The following is a 16,467-nucleotide window of genomic DNA, read 5'->3' on the forward strand; positions in this document are numbered from 1 at the left end:
TAAAAATTTAAAATTTAAAGTTCAAACTCCTGGACATAAATATTTTGAAATTTAGAAGAACGAATAAAAAAGTTTAAAAACAACATGGATACAATAATTAAAATTTTCAGTACGAATAAAATGAAAATTTTAGAAGAGTTACATCTATTTGCTTCGTGTTATACTCAACGCTAAATAATAGATGAAATCGTTAATACCTAATGATTATGAAATAGGTTGCGTATTTATTTTAATGTTTATATATCTTAAACGACTTAAACCGTTGATTAAATTAATATTTACCATTTTTTACGTTGTTCCTCGAATTCGTTATAGCGTGATATGAAAAGTTGTAAAGAAAATAGATATTGTATTACTTACGCCTTTCTTTTTATGCGACTATATAATTTTCATTATTTTGCGTACAGACGTACAGTTGTAGTCAGTAATTTATATAGAGTATACGAAGTCGCACTCACCTTTATCCTTGTAGTCTGTATTCAAGTATATAGTGAAAGAAATTTCTCAAAGTTAAAAATAATCAAAAACCGTTTGAGAGCATCAACGAGTCAACAATTATTATTCACTAATGCTTAATAAATAATAAGTATTAAACCCACAGTTTTACAAATCTTTAATTAAACCTAACATGGTAGTATGATATCAATGTTATCACTTATCATAGTCCATAGATAACATTGGAAAAACGTCTTTTTGAGACTAAGCAAATTATTAATTTTGTAATTTCATATTTAAATTAAGTTGGTTTGTATTTAGATAGACTGTCCTTTTTTATATAATTTTATAAAACATTTAAGTGTGAATAAAAATCGAATTGGTATAACTATATTGTCTAAAATCTAACCTAACCTACGTCTTATACAATCGTGTAGCGTGGATTTAAAATTTCATGATTAGTTTTCTTTATATAATTTAAATTTACAATACATATTTTTAATGCCGAAGTCGATACTACTCATTTAAATATTTATGCAGGGACAAGTCGTCGATACAAAGACTAATTATATAGAGGTCAGGATTTGTAAGTAGTCAATATACCTTCCTAATAATTATTTATTTATTTTTTTTTTTTTTTACAGGAAAAAAGTTAAAACTTGATTTTAAGTTTTACGATAACATTATTATAATAAATGATAATCCTCCGATTCTTACGAATATTTTAAAAAAAATGTATCATTGGTACTTTATCATATGTACCTACTACCTATCCTGAATTTGTGTGATTTAAAGTAGTTTTGAATATACCTATTGCATGCAGGCTACTATAAAATTATAAAAACAGATTCTGATGTAATTTTGATAGGGTTGATACGACTATATTATGCAAATAAAACGAAAACGCGACTGAATAAGGTGATGTATGTAGTATGTTTATTGTGTTGAGGTCAATGCAATTACGTAACTATGTACCACTTACTAACAAATAAATACATAATATTATATTTGTTTTGCTAGTAGTAGGAGTCGGGCAATCGACGTAATAACTAATAATTCTCATGATGACTATACGACATACGAGGTGCATATTATTGGGCAGACCAAAACAGCTTAAACTACAACAACACAGTTTCCTATTTTAGAACCCTTTTTATTTTTTTTTATTTTGAGACACTCCAACTCCGGTACTGAAATTAATTAATTTAAATACTAAAGCTAAACAATTATTGTGTACTACCGTCCAATGAACAATTCAATAACTCTTGTTTAGAGTGTTAAAAAGCGAATAATAGGTATTTGGTTTTAAAATAATCATATTAAATACAATAATAGGTATTTTTCATATATTCGTTTTAAGTTAAAATAATATAATATTAGATGCGCTTTGTACAAAATAATATAATAATTTGTTGAAATAATATTAAAGTGTCTGTTTTTTTTTTTAATAATTTACGATTTTATATTATCTCCACTACGCGTGCGAAAAATAATAATATTAATATTCGTTAGAATCGTTCGACACGTTAATAAAATAAATCCAAAACGTCGACGATGCTATTTGTTCGAGTTTTCTATCTCCCCCCCCTCAATTACTCCGCAGTTCACAATCGTGTTGCCGCTACCAGACTATATTATGGTCTACACCAGCTATATAGATGTTTACCAAACAATAGCTGATTTGCCGGTATGTGCATTGTGAAAATGTAAAGCAGCGGCACGGCAGTATTGTACGATGACGCGTATCCGACGGTGACGGAGCTCGTCACATATCGCATCGCCACGCACGTCTCTCGGAACGACATAAATACATAATATTTAGTAATAATAATAATAATAATAATATGTAATACCATATTTTTTTCGGTGTTCCATTTGCATGTTTTTCACGGAATGCTCGTGTAGCGTGTAGGCATGGGTTTTCGAGCATTCTGTTACAACCGCAGAGTAGGCATCTCAAATGAATTATAACACAATACAACGTTATAATAATGTAACCTAAAAATTGCTATTTTATATTAAGATTAAGGGTACCCACGAGTACCTGAGTACCTATAAATATAACTATTTTTTTTATAATATGATCGCAAATAATTGTTTAATTTTTTAATCAGAATGATTTTTGTCCTGTTATTAGACGCTGGTTATTAATATTTTCAATCGAGTTTGAAACAACCATAATAATAATATTATTTTACATATTGTACATATTATGTACTAATAATATAAACCTGCGGACTGCGAGTACCTATTTTCATAGTATTAATAATTGTAACAATAAAAATACCTGTAATAAACATTACTCGTGTATTCTTATTTATAACTAAAATATATTTAGTAACCTACCTAATTACCAAATTAGTTCTAACTTTTTTATAAAAAGATGTTTCTTGGGAACGTTAATGTTTTTGTGCCTTAGTTATTAAACATTTATACCGAATTATCTAATCGTGTAACACTTTAACCCTTTTCCTCGCAACCGCTAAATAACGGAACGGTGATAACACTATTACTATACGATAACAAATCTTTAATAATTGTTTTCTGATCAAAAACAAATGTTATATTGCGTCTTTCTTATTGTCCTTGTCATCACTCATCCTATGTTCATATACGTACTTGTTCGTATTATTTTATTAACTCGTTCAAATTCAATCTTTTTTTTTAATTCTATTCAATGTGACAATGTATTATTATTATTTAATTATTTGTAATGCTACCTACTACCTAGTTAACATTGTTAACAATCTCAATAAATAAATAATAAACAACCAAAAATAAATTATCTTGGAGAGAAATGATGGATAATATGTGTAACATATAATTATTATGATTAAGTAGGTAAAGAGTAATTTTGGATACACATACAATTATCATCGGGCATCGACATGAATATTTAAATGTTAGTATGTGTATAGCACATATGAATTCAGTATCAAAATATAATATACACACACAATTATAATAGATGAACTCTATGAGTCAAGTTTTTTGGACTTTTAATATTACTGAATCATAATTTAATACGCTGCTGCAGGACTTAAATATCGCGTACCTGACGCCTGTATAATTTAATGCCCATTTAAAAACAAAACAAACTAAAATTCTTAAAAATTAATCACATTTTTAGTAGATAACGTATCTAATCCTAATTAGTAAGAAGTAAGAAGTTATAATTTATAAAAAAAAAGTTATAATAATTGGGAAATTAGGTATGCCAGATTTTATATCAGCAACCAGCTAGTGCAGTGGCGTAATTGTGGAGGGAGGCAAGGGAGGCACTTGCCCCTCCCCCGACAATTTTTTGAGGGATAAAGGTATATATTTTAACCGGGGGGAGGGGTGTCTGGGTTTTGACAATAATAAATATATTATAATATATTGCCCCCTAGATTTTTTCCCAGTTATGCCATTGAGTTAGTGTACACTTTATAGGTTAATTATAATAAATAATAATATGATTTAAAAGTTTATTCTATAAAATATTGTATTATATTAACAACTACAATCAATTTTAAAATATGTTTAATTTTATGATGAAAATAGTTTTTAATTTAAATTTTGTACATAACGAATTGCATGTGAATTTAAGTGCAATTAACTATGTACATAATTTAGAATGGATATTTTAGTTTGTAAATCTGTGTGTGCCAGTGGCTGGTATAAATTAAACAGAAATTGAAAATAAAATGTACAACATAATATTGTGACCTCTAACAAAGATTTTGATTGTAATGAAACTATTTTAGATCAGCCATTATAATATTATACTGTTAAAGTGTTAACTGTAGATTGTAATTTATATTTTATATTTATCTGATTCGTTATAACCGGTTTTCGATAACTGAAGTGTTCTATACTTCTGTAATCATAAGCTATGTTAATTTTAATTATTATTATTATTAGTTTAATTATTTATCATTTTATCAGTATTCAAAGTATTTATAGTATTATTCATTCATTAAATATAATTAAACCACAGATTAAACCAAGTTGAAAAATGACAACGTCACAACATTTATTTTAATTTGGTATTCTGAAACCAATAATAAAACCTTTGTAATTGTGTCAATGAAAATATGAAAACCCGAAAATTTACCTGTAGTTAAAATGTACCTAATAAATTATATTCAATGATGTAACTATGTATTATATAATAAAATGTAATACAAATGTCGAAATAACTTCATAAGCAGCAGTGGGATTTTATTTGTTAACAATAGTCTACTGCTGGTAACAACATAACTAAGAAGTTAAATAAGTAACAATCTATAAATAAAATTGGGATAATAATTTTGTTAGGATGTAAATCTTTATAGTGTGGCTTGTTGCAGACGTTGGTTAAGTATTATACAATAGGTATTTCTAGCCTATAGGTGTGTACCTATATATTATGTATAATATATTATAATAATATAAGCATTGTACTCGGTACATACAATTAATTATATTATGTAACTAGATTGATACATATCGCTGATTGTTGTTATTATGATGAGGATAATAATATTATTTTATAACTTACAAGGCGCATTGATTGTATGACGTTATTTTATTTTAATAGAGCAATGCGAATTACGATAAAATAAAATATTTCGTTTAACTTCCAAGTTAAACACTATAGCGGTAATTACTAATTTATAATTTCACAGCTACGTTAGTTCATAATTCAGGCTGTATTATCATAACTGTGCCAAAATATACGCCAGTTGGTAAATCCATTGTTTCAAAAATTATAAACGTTTATGAAAATATACTTTTTTTACATAATTTTTTTCTACAAAATATATATTTTACTTCAATATATTAAAAAATAATTTAGACAAGTAGTTTATGAGTTAAGTATTTACAGTTTAGATAAGTGGTCAGTGGAGCGGTATAGAGGTACGAGGTTCAGTATAAAATGTTATAGTACCTAACGACTTGAAATTGTGCAAAAAAAATATTTTCAAAAACGTTAGTGTTTCTTCGTTATTTGAAAAAAGAGTGTCTTACGTTAAATTGACTACGTCATTATAATATTATATAATAATAGTAGAGATAAATCATGAGAAGTTTTATATTCATACTGAAACAGTCACTTTTAATTTAAAAAGCGTAAAACCTAAGTTTATTAGTTTCAGTGTCACAACCGGGATTTTATTTTTTTCTGTGGTATTTTTATTAGATAATGAACTATGTTAAAATTTTATTTACAATTTATATAAAAGTAAAAAGGTATAATAAATAACAGTGGATTTTAAATTATTTTTGGCTTAATGGGTATCATTAACAGACCATAGCACAACAGCACAACAGCATCTTATCAACATGTTATATATATATATTTGCATTATGCATTAGAAATTGAGTGTCACGTGGCCAGTTTTGTTTGAGTCTGTTGAGAATGTAATAACTAATAATATAAGAAATGCTAGGGATTAGAGGATTTTTGAATGCTATAACATATTAACATAAAAATTTAATCTTTTTTCTTTTTTTGGAAAATGTATCAATATTCAAGATTCAACAACAATATTGATATTTCTGTATGAATACATCATAAAGTCTACATTAGTAAGTTCTGATACAACTATGCAGTTTCTCAAGTTTATTTTACAACTTTAAATATAAGTTTTAAATATTAAAATAATAAAAAAAAATTATAGTTGTTAAGAATAATTTAGTGACTATATTATAATAATCAATAAAACATTAAAAATATAATAAAGTTTATTATATAAATAACCTACAAATATAATATTTTATTTATTAGTTAATGTTCTTAAAAATAGACTTAAATATTATTACCTATATCTGTACACACTTAACACTAGGTACATATATTTATTATTATAGTTATATAACCTACAACATTTTTATCCATTGTTTAATATTTCAATTATGGTATTCTATAATGTATTATTTATATTTTATAATCATTGTTATTACTTATTACTATTTTAAATAAATCATTCAATATTTATGTATTAATATATTAATATTGATATAATGATATGTCATTGGGATTAATTCATAATCGTGATCATAATTTATAACGATTGATTTCTAATTAAATAATTTATTTATATGATACATAATATAATAGTTATAATTAAATGTTAATCTTTATATACTGTAAAAAACGATAAATGTATAAAATATATAGGTCTATTATATCTCATAATATAATATATTTTTACGCGCGGGTAATTATAATAGCTACATAGTGAAATAAAAATGTTTATATAATATAAAGTCCATACATCCAAATTAAACATGAATATTTATTCATAATTGTGGATATTATCATAAAATAGATATCTACTTAAAATTATAATTATTGTTATTTATTTTTCTTATTTTAATTAAATTGAATTAACAATATATAGGCGTCACTCAAGAATGAAAAAATATAGCTATAAACTAATTAAGTAAAAACTAAAGATACGCTAAAGATTTGAGGTATATATACTATATATCTATAAATTATTATGTATGGGACCGTAAGTCTATAAAAGAATGTGTATAGTGATCTAACATTATAACAGTAGATAGGTACCATACAGTTCTGGCGTGGTATGTCAGTGTTTAAAAATAAAAAAATAAACTATGTACTCAGTTACTACTCGAAACATAAAAAAAATAATTTACAGTAGTTGAGTTGAAATTTTCTAAGTAATGATAGTCCCATAATTAAAGTAGCGAACAGTGGACATAGATGAGTATAAAATAGTAATATAGACTATAGGCTGTATGGAAAATAAGGAACTAAAACCAGATTTGGCTATTGATAGTTCGATACACTGCTTCATTGTACAAATGTTGTTTATAAAATTTTCGGTTACTTTCGTCTAAACGTGCGTTTTCAATACTGAAGCGATTAAAAATGTATCTACAGTCAACATGCAGTATCAGAAGAACAACTTTCGTCAACATTAACGAAAAGTCCAAAAATAATTACCTACCTAGTTGAATCATATTAATCAGATCATTTTTTGTAATGAATGCAGCTATATGATTGGTTCATATAATACACTTATATTGTAGTTATATAGAAAAAAATATATTAATACAATTTAATGTGTTGTATAATATGTAATTTAAAACAATGTATATTATGTTGAATCTATTAAGTATAAAATGATATAATACACTAATATATTATTTTATAAATTTGTGAACTGCAACTACTGTATCAGAAATCAAAACAATATGAACAAGTTCCTCCGTCATAATCACTCTTCATTTATTCTTAAGCAACAATATTATTAAAATTTACTAAAGAAATATTTTAAATTAGTACCTATACGGACAATTTATTATCATATCATATTACATATTATTATATTTAAAACTATAATAGAACTATTATTTATATATTTTTAGTTTTATTATTGTAAGAATTATGTATAGGTAAAAATAAAAAAATATGTTGATACATTATAAGTAAAAATTATCAGTTAATGGCCCAGATGCCAAGATTTATCTTGAAATAAAAAAAAAATTGTTGTAAAATTTAATTTTCATTTATTATAGGTACTTAGAATACTTAGATTTCTCCATCATTAAACAAATTCTCAGTATACCATATCAGTATTCAGTATGGTATAATAGCAACAATATAGTTAATAAATTATAATTTATCATCGTATCTATTTCCAATGTCCTTATATAAAACGACGAATGGTTATTGTTTATTAGTATCAACTGTAAGATTATATTGACTGTTTTATTTGACCTATATTGTCATATTAGTCATAATAACAATCATAACAATAATGACATTTTCTGTAATATTTATAAGTTAATTTAGTTAATTATATGTAAAACTTTATAACAATATATTATTGTTGCATATATATCTATTGACTAAAAATAATTAATATACAAGTATTTATAATCAGTGGCAATACGAATTTATTATTATTTATTAGTCATAAACTAATAATAAATAATTGATAACGTTTTATTCTAATATAATGTTAATTTGTAATATTTGTACAACTCAATATTTGTTATGGAATTTTTATCAACTTGTTTACAAGCTTAAAAGTTTTTTAAACTTTAATACATTGTAATAATGAGTTAACATATTATACCGATGAATTACCTACGAATTACACTTAAACTAAAGTTTGACAATTTTGAAACCGAGAAATAAATTGTTTTATAGATTATAAATTTATAACGGTCCTAAAATATTTCACGTATTAATAAATACTATTATTTAATATAAAACTAGGATAACAAATTCTAAATGTAAAACATATTTTCTTACTCTTAACTATGTATATAATGTAGTAGGTAGTTAGTTAAAGGAGTAAACCGGATATTAATTCTTGTTAAGCTGTTTGTTAATCATGTTTTTCTAAAATGTCATAGAATTTAATTCTTCATGGTAATATAACTATCTATTAACTAATATTGAAATATAAAAAAAGAAATTCTGGATATGCTATAACAAACAAACCAAAACGTTTGCTAACTTCTATTATAGTGAAACAAAACAAAAATAATATAATATCTTAGGACGTAATTATCAAAACAATGAAGTGTATACAACGAAAAGAGATTTTAAAAATAATACAATATATTAGCATGTAATACGCATTAATTACGTTAATTTAATATATTTTAATTAGTGCAGAATAAATTAAAAGTAGGTACGTTGTAAAAAAATTTATGTAAAACTCTTGAAGTATAATAAGACAGTAAATAAACGTCAAGTCGAAAATAATATTTTATTAGCTATAGTTTACAAAAACTATGGTAGTAATCTTATGGCGCGTTTAGCATCACGAAAAATCACGTTCGCGGCTACTTAGAGCCAATGGTGTCAAATTGTTTTTGGTAGTTTGATGGTTATGGTGATAGCTGATAGGTAGGTGTTCTGTATTAATTAAACACGAATGTATTATAGACGACGTGATAGTCTGTTTTGTTTTGTATTATGTTTGCATATCTTTTTAAGTTTTTTTTTACACAGGCAGTAACGCTGGGAACCACATAATGTAGGATGAGTTATCTATACGTATGTACAAATATGTATTATACATTAAAACATTATAGCAATTGCTTTCAATATTTTTGAGTTGATGATTTTTAATCTGATTCGATGGTAAAAATAATTTAAGGATATTTTTTTGCGATTTTCGTTTACCAAATATGATAGGTACCTATTCGTGTAATTTGTCTTAATTTTTATTTATAATAACTTATAGAACGATTATACTATAGAAATTGAACCGATCACCTATTGTATAATGATACTCGAATACCAGTACGAGTATATGGTATTATGTTAGGGCCATTATATAGGTATACGCTTATATTTTATCTCATGGTTCATTGGCAATAAATCGACTTGGTTGATCGATTTTTCTTCAGCCAGTCAACGGTATTCTCTCAATACGTTAATTTGCATGCGAAGATACACGTTATTCTTTTTTTTTAGTCAATCATTGTTTTTTTTTTTTTCACAAGGCAATACTAAAATACAATAAAACGTTTATGTAATAATATATATTATAATATGTTTGGTAAAATATTGTCAGTAAATATTAAAATCTTTCGAAGGTATAAAGATATAAAATATGTATAAATGTTTTTGTTGAGTACCTATACTTGTATATCAATTTTTAACTAAATCGTCTAAATCTTCAACATTTTTGGCGAACCACGGACAGATAATATTATATTAATTTCAATTCGACGATTTAAATAATTATCATATTATGTACACAATATTGAATATTGATACATTACATTTTTTATGCAACATATATTATTGAGATCAAAAAATCCAATTTCATTTTCGATAAGTAAAAAAAAAAATTACAAAATTTCAGATTAAACGTTTTATCAAACTTAAGTAATAAATAATCTTGAAACATTTATTACATTCATTGGATAAGCGAATGTGGTATATTATATTATGAAGGCGAATTTCAAAATGGCTTGTTATGTAAATATTCTGATTATATGTCTTTATGACTATATAGTATAATATACAAGTATACTATACGTAGATACGTATTAATAAATTATCAGTCATCACTCATCACTCACGAACAGTTTCGCTTGGTATGAAACGGATTAATATGAGATAATTAATATTAACAAATATAAGATAAACGTTATTCATCTTTTTTGTATTAACTCCTATATTCTATTTGAATCAATGTAATTTAATTGATATAATAATTGCGAATTGCGATACCTTTAGACATTCTCGTATGATATTTTTTTGAGATTAAATTTGGTGAGCTATTTACAATCAAATTGTTTAGCGCCACCAATCGGACGTAGCTGAAGTTATTCTATATTTTTTTCTGATAAAACTATAGAATAATTTTGTGTCAAACCACAACCTAAGACACATTGTCTTTTATATTTATAAGATAGATATTATGTATTTAATTTATTTATTGTTTAGTTTTATTTATGGTGTTTGAAATAAGTCTACATTTAGTTATTGCTGTTAAAGTGTTAAATGAGTTACGAAAAAAATTAATTAATTAGTATTTTACAAAATGTGTAGGTAGTTGCACATATTTTGTAGTGCATTAGTGCACGAAAGTCGAAAATACTGATTATTATAAATAAAATATATACAATTACAATCCAATCTTCTTAACGCATGTTAAGATTACACATTTTTATGTTCTTTGCAATTCAATTATTTATATTAATTGCTATAGTAATGTATAATTTTATTGCTTAGCATTGACTTTTTTTTTTTACCAAGTATTGTAACCTTTAATACCTATCCACCTCACAGATCACAGTATAATAGGTAATTAATAATAGGTGTTATTTGTATTTTACATGGTGTAGCTATTTCTTCTAGTTTATTATTACAAATATTTTTTACAATAAACATAAACGATTTGAAATAAATACTATTGTTATTAATATTCCACCTCATGACTCATGTAGTTTTGGACTGGCGAGACAACTAAGTTTCATTTTAAGTTTCAAATCATTAAATACATTTTAAATTTTAATGATATAGGTTTTAGACTCTTAGAACTTTTATGTATTAAAATATAAAAAAGATAACACATTGTGTATCAAGTGTTTCAACACAAATATATATTTTGTGTTGAAATAAGTAAAGTGCTGTATATAAGATTGGAGTATTGGTAAAAGCTTGAGCAGTCCTGAACTCTTCCTTTCATATTAGATCTTGTATATATTTATCAAGGTATCATTAAACAACGGGCGCGAATGCTCGGGTTTAATATTCATATGTTTAATTATTGGTTATCAATAATTACTATATGTAGAATATTATCGTACATTGATGAAACGTGTAACGTTAATATACATTATTAATCATTGTAATAGTAAAACCGTATTAAACCGATTCATACTTTCGCGGAAAATACTAGATTGAAACTAACTGAAATATTGTTAATAAATAGGTAGGTATTTATGTACAAGCGTCAAGACGTATGAGTAAACAGTATTTAGAAACTTATAATGTAAGTAAACAAGCAAAAATCAAAAGAGTACATTTATACCTATACGGTAATATTTTACAATGTGTTATTATAATTTATTGTACCTAGTTTGTATGTAAGTTTGTTTTACATGGACATCGGCCGTTATTACACGCGGCGAACCTATTTTATTCAGAGATGAAAATTATACAGGTGTTATAATATAATGATAATACTACTATTACTACTACTGTCTACTACTACTACTACTACTACTACTACTAATAATAATAATAATAAATGAACTTATACGTAGGTACAATATAATGTTGTCTGTGCATCATCACTTAAAATTTATATCGTTTCGGTTGTTGTTCTGTGAGAAATTGTCTTCTACATGTATTGGATTAAAACAGATAAAAGTGGTTTGGTTCTCGTAGTAGGCACTCGATAGGTAGTATGTACCTACCTAATGTGTTAATTATTAGGCAGTGGTACGTTGTGAGATACGAATTCAAAAAATTAATAGTAATAGTTTTTACTTTTAATGTTAGACGTAGTAAAGTAGTTAACATGCGATTATAATAATACCTTTGCCGTGTTTTATTTTTAAATCTACAATTATCGCGTGTACAGAATTATTCAACGTAGCAATTATTTAAAATACACATAAGTAATGCAGTATTATAGGTAGCCGGGTAATATATTACTACGATAATATATTACGAAGGTACAAAATTAAAATTTATAGACCACAAATTACAAGTTTTCTTAGGGCTGCCCCAGCTCCTATACACACGACGTTTGCCGTCGGGTTTCGTCCTCCTCTCATCTGAACTATATATTTACTTAAATTAAAAAAAAACACTTACATTATTTGTATTGCCAATCAATTACACGATCAAAAAATAACTGAAAACAAACAAACAATGTACTTTTAATAAAATGTTTTGAAAATATAATACAAGGTTCCTCATTAGGTGTTTCAACTACTAATTAAAAAATATCAAATATTTATAGTCACAATATATGGTATAAACGATTTAGAATTTCGACGAAATTTGTAAAATGTCGAAAATATTTAAAGTATTTCGTAGTTATAAATTTATAATATATTATATAAGCAATTTGTATAGATAGGTCTTGAAAATTTAATACCAAGTTCCTCATAAGTAGTTAATACTGAAATCGAATAATCTGATAAATGCATAACAATAATTTTTTTATAAGCATTTTAAATTAAAATTTGGAAGAAATTACATATTTAAACTATAAATAATCATATTCATTATTTCACTATAGTTAAAAAATATTATTCATTGGGACATGTGCTTTTACGTATATTATTATATTTATACACACAATGATATTTTTAAATACGATGTTGTCAGGAAAAATTTATTTATGTGTATTACTAAAGTACTAACGGTAAATTACTTTACCTAACAACAATATCAAATAACATTTTATGACATAAATTTAATGATATAGACTAATAATATATCGTCTTCGCTAAAAATAGTTTTTAATATTCAATGATATATCACCGAGTTTAAATCTAACACATCCATCAAAGACATTCACAGTAACCCAATCGATGTCTACTATACAGCAAAACGGGACTCACTACAACCCAACTTTTTTTCCACAGTCTATTATCACTTTTTGGGGCAATAAAAATGTTTCAATTTTCAACTTTGGAGGTGGTTTTTTGAATTTTCGATTTTTTTCAATTTCTGTCTATAAATGTTGTCGAAAAACCACTGGGTCAAAATTCTTTAAAATTAAATTAAGTTCCAACATAAATTTATTGTTTTTATATCTATAAAAATAGAATTTTATTATCTATAATAATAAGTGTATACATTTTTAATATAGCATACACAAAATTATTGTTAATATTGTTACGACATCTGTATAGCCTATCCTAATTTAAAACAATGTAAAATTAAAAGTTTGTGTTTTTATTATGTCAGCGTTTATTTGCCAAAACGCAAGCTCATCGGCGTTTGTCGCCGCCGCTTATCACTTACATCATGTACAGCTACTCCAACATAAAACAATGTATTTTTAATTTGACGGAAAACGCTTTGTTTAACTCCAGTCCAACACTGATAATATAATATAATTGTAAAATACTATTAGATAGAAATATATTAGATATATCGTTGTTAAATATAAGTATAACATTTAAAAAGTATTATGCTATTTATATATTCACAAAATACAGCTTAATTAATACGTTTAAAGTTTAAATTATGTACATTCCTATCCTCTGTTTGAGAAAGATTGCACTTTTAATTTTTTCCTGATTTCTTACAATTATAACATGTAAATTGTTCTATTACTTAACATTTACTTTCAGAAAATCAAATTTTTGAAGTACATAATATCATTATATATTTTGTCACCCACATTAAAACCCCATGTCGAGTAGGTAGGAGATAGGTACTTACTAATACGCAGTGATAGGTTGTATATATGATACAATATTTTATCTTTTGTAGCGATAACTGATATTTGCTTATGGACAATAATTAGTATCTTGTATCGCAACACTTTTTTAACCTAAGTAATAAGTATTAACAGTAGTATAGAAAAGGGGATTCTGGAGCCTCATCCTCATCCTCATCCTCATCCCTCATCCTCATCCTCATCATCTCATTAACTGAACCGCCGCCCGATCCGTGACGTATACGATATACCCCGCTACCCCGCTCTTCCCTCATCATCTCATTAACTGAACCGCCGCCCGATCCGTGACGTATACGATATACCCCGCTACCCCGCTCTTCCCTCATCACCTCATCATCGAGCCGCCGCCCGATCGGTGACGTATACGATATACCCCGCTACCCCGCTCTTCCATATCAATTGGCCGCCGCCATCAACACTGCCGTCGCGCGAGGAAAATAATTAAAAAATTTTATTCATCGGACCGGGATTTGTTATCAGTTATCATTTGTTATCACGTGTTATCAAACATTATATTTTTTAATATTAATTATTTTAATATATATATATATCACTGACGTATTTACAATAAGAGACATTTATCTGTGTTCAAATAAATATCAATACTTAAGAGTCTGACCGAAAGAGCCGACAGCTCTTCAGTGTTTCTCCAGCCTATAGCTCTTCGCACCACAACCGTTCTCACGCTCCGTGTTGTTATTACCTGTCATCACTTAAAGGACACTTATTAAAGGATACATACCTACTATATATTACACTAAAGATATTAAAATTTATATTAGTGAATAACATAACCGAAAATGTAAAGAATGTATTATATTTAATGTATTGATACTTACTAACATGAATATTATACATAATTTACCAACTTAAGAGTCTGACCGAAAGAGCCGACAGCTCTTCAGTGTTTCTCCAGCCTATAGCTCTTCGCACCACAACCGTTCTCACGCTCCGTGTTGTTATTACCTGTCATCACTTAAAGGACACTTATTAAAGGATACATACCTACTATATATTACACTAAAGATATTAAAATTTATATAAGTGAATAACATAACCGAAAATGTAAAGAATGTATTATATTTAATGACTGATATTAGTACCTTCTGCCAGACGTATACAGTGTAGTATCAATATTCGTTTATATAAATCCTGAAAATAGTCAACAGTCCTCCAGTACGTTTTAAACCGTCGTATACGCGTCTTCATGTTTAATTTTTAAATATTATTTTTTTTCTTTTACTATTACCTTAAACAATATGTTTAAATGCGAACAGTGTCCGTCGGTTTTCATACGTAAAGATAATTTAGTGAGACATGAAAAAATTCACGATGGTGTTCGTTTCACGTGCACTATCTGCGCGTTATCGTTCAGTGTCATGTCAAATCTTAAGAGGCATGAGAAAAATACTCATGGTATGTATACTTATTTATTTTTATTATTAATTTATATCTAATATTACATTATATCTAATGTTTTTTCCAAGGCATCGTTCAGGCTCATCGTCAGCCTGCACCGGTTGTTGCTCAACCCACTCGACAGAGTGTCATACAGTTCGCGCCTCGCGTTGCCCCACAGGGCGACATACAGATTCCCCCTCAAATTTTCATCCCCGATATCCCAGCTGGTGGCTCGAACATGGTATCCGAGGACGAGATTTGCATGGCAGCTATGGAAGAATTTGAAAAAGTTCAAGACGATAATACAGGTTAGTTTTATTTTTAATATTATAGATGGGGTATAATTTCAAAGATTCGTATAAATCATAAATTTTATTTATATGCTGATGGGTTGCACCGGTTGTCAGACCGTTTGGTAGATTTAATTTTAAACGATACATAACATTTTTATTCTATTATAAGAAAATTAGTTTCTCTTTAGATTTATTAGGGGTTTTTTAATTTTATTTTTAAGACTCTTATACAACTACGAGCGTAAACGGTAATTAACGATACTAGTATTAAAAAAATAATACCAGCTATACTCAGTCGTCTTAATACTATTGAAACGTATTATAAAGACAAGCCATAATGACTTCGGCCATCTTGGACATGCAATGTGTACTTGGCGTCAACAATAAATATATGATTAAAGAAATGTCTATAGTAGACACGGCAACATGGGCGACCC

General features: G+C 26.6%; 1 protein-coding gene across 1 annotated transcript; it reads left to right on the forward strand.

Annotated features, from left to right (window-relative positions):
- The first annotated feature begins 15,595 nt into the window (after positions 1-15,595).
- LOC113552860 (zinc finger protein 668-like) lies at positions 15,596-16,050 on the forward strand. Its single transcript, XM_026955890.1, has 2 exons — positions 15,596-15,752; positions 15,824-16,050. The coding sequence occupies exons 1-2, from the start codon at positions 15,596-15,598 to the stop codon at positions 16,048-16,050; spliced, it is 384 nt and encodes a 127-aa protein (XP_026811691.1).
- Positions 16,051-16,467: the final 417 nt, after the last annotated feature.

The sequence above is a fragment of the Rhopalosiphum maidis genome, chromosome 1 (genome assembly GCF_003676215.2).
Source record: "Rhopalosiphum maidis isolate BTI-1 chromosome 1, ASM367621v3, whole genome shotgun sequence".
Taxonomy (NCBI): Eukaryota; Metazoa; Arthropoda; class Insecta; order Hemiptera; family Aphididae; genus Rhopalosiphum; species Rhopalosiphum maidis.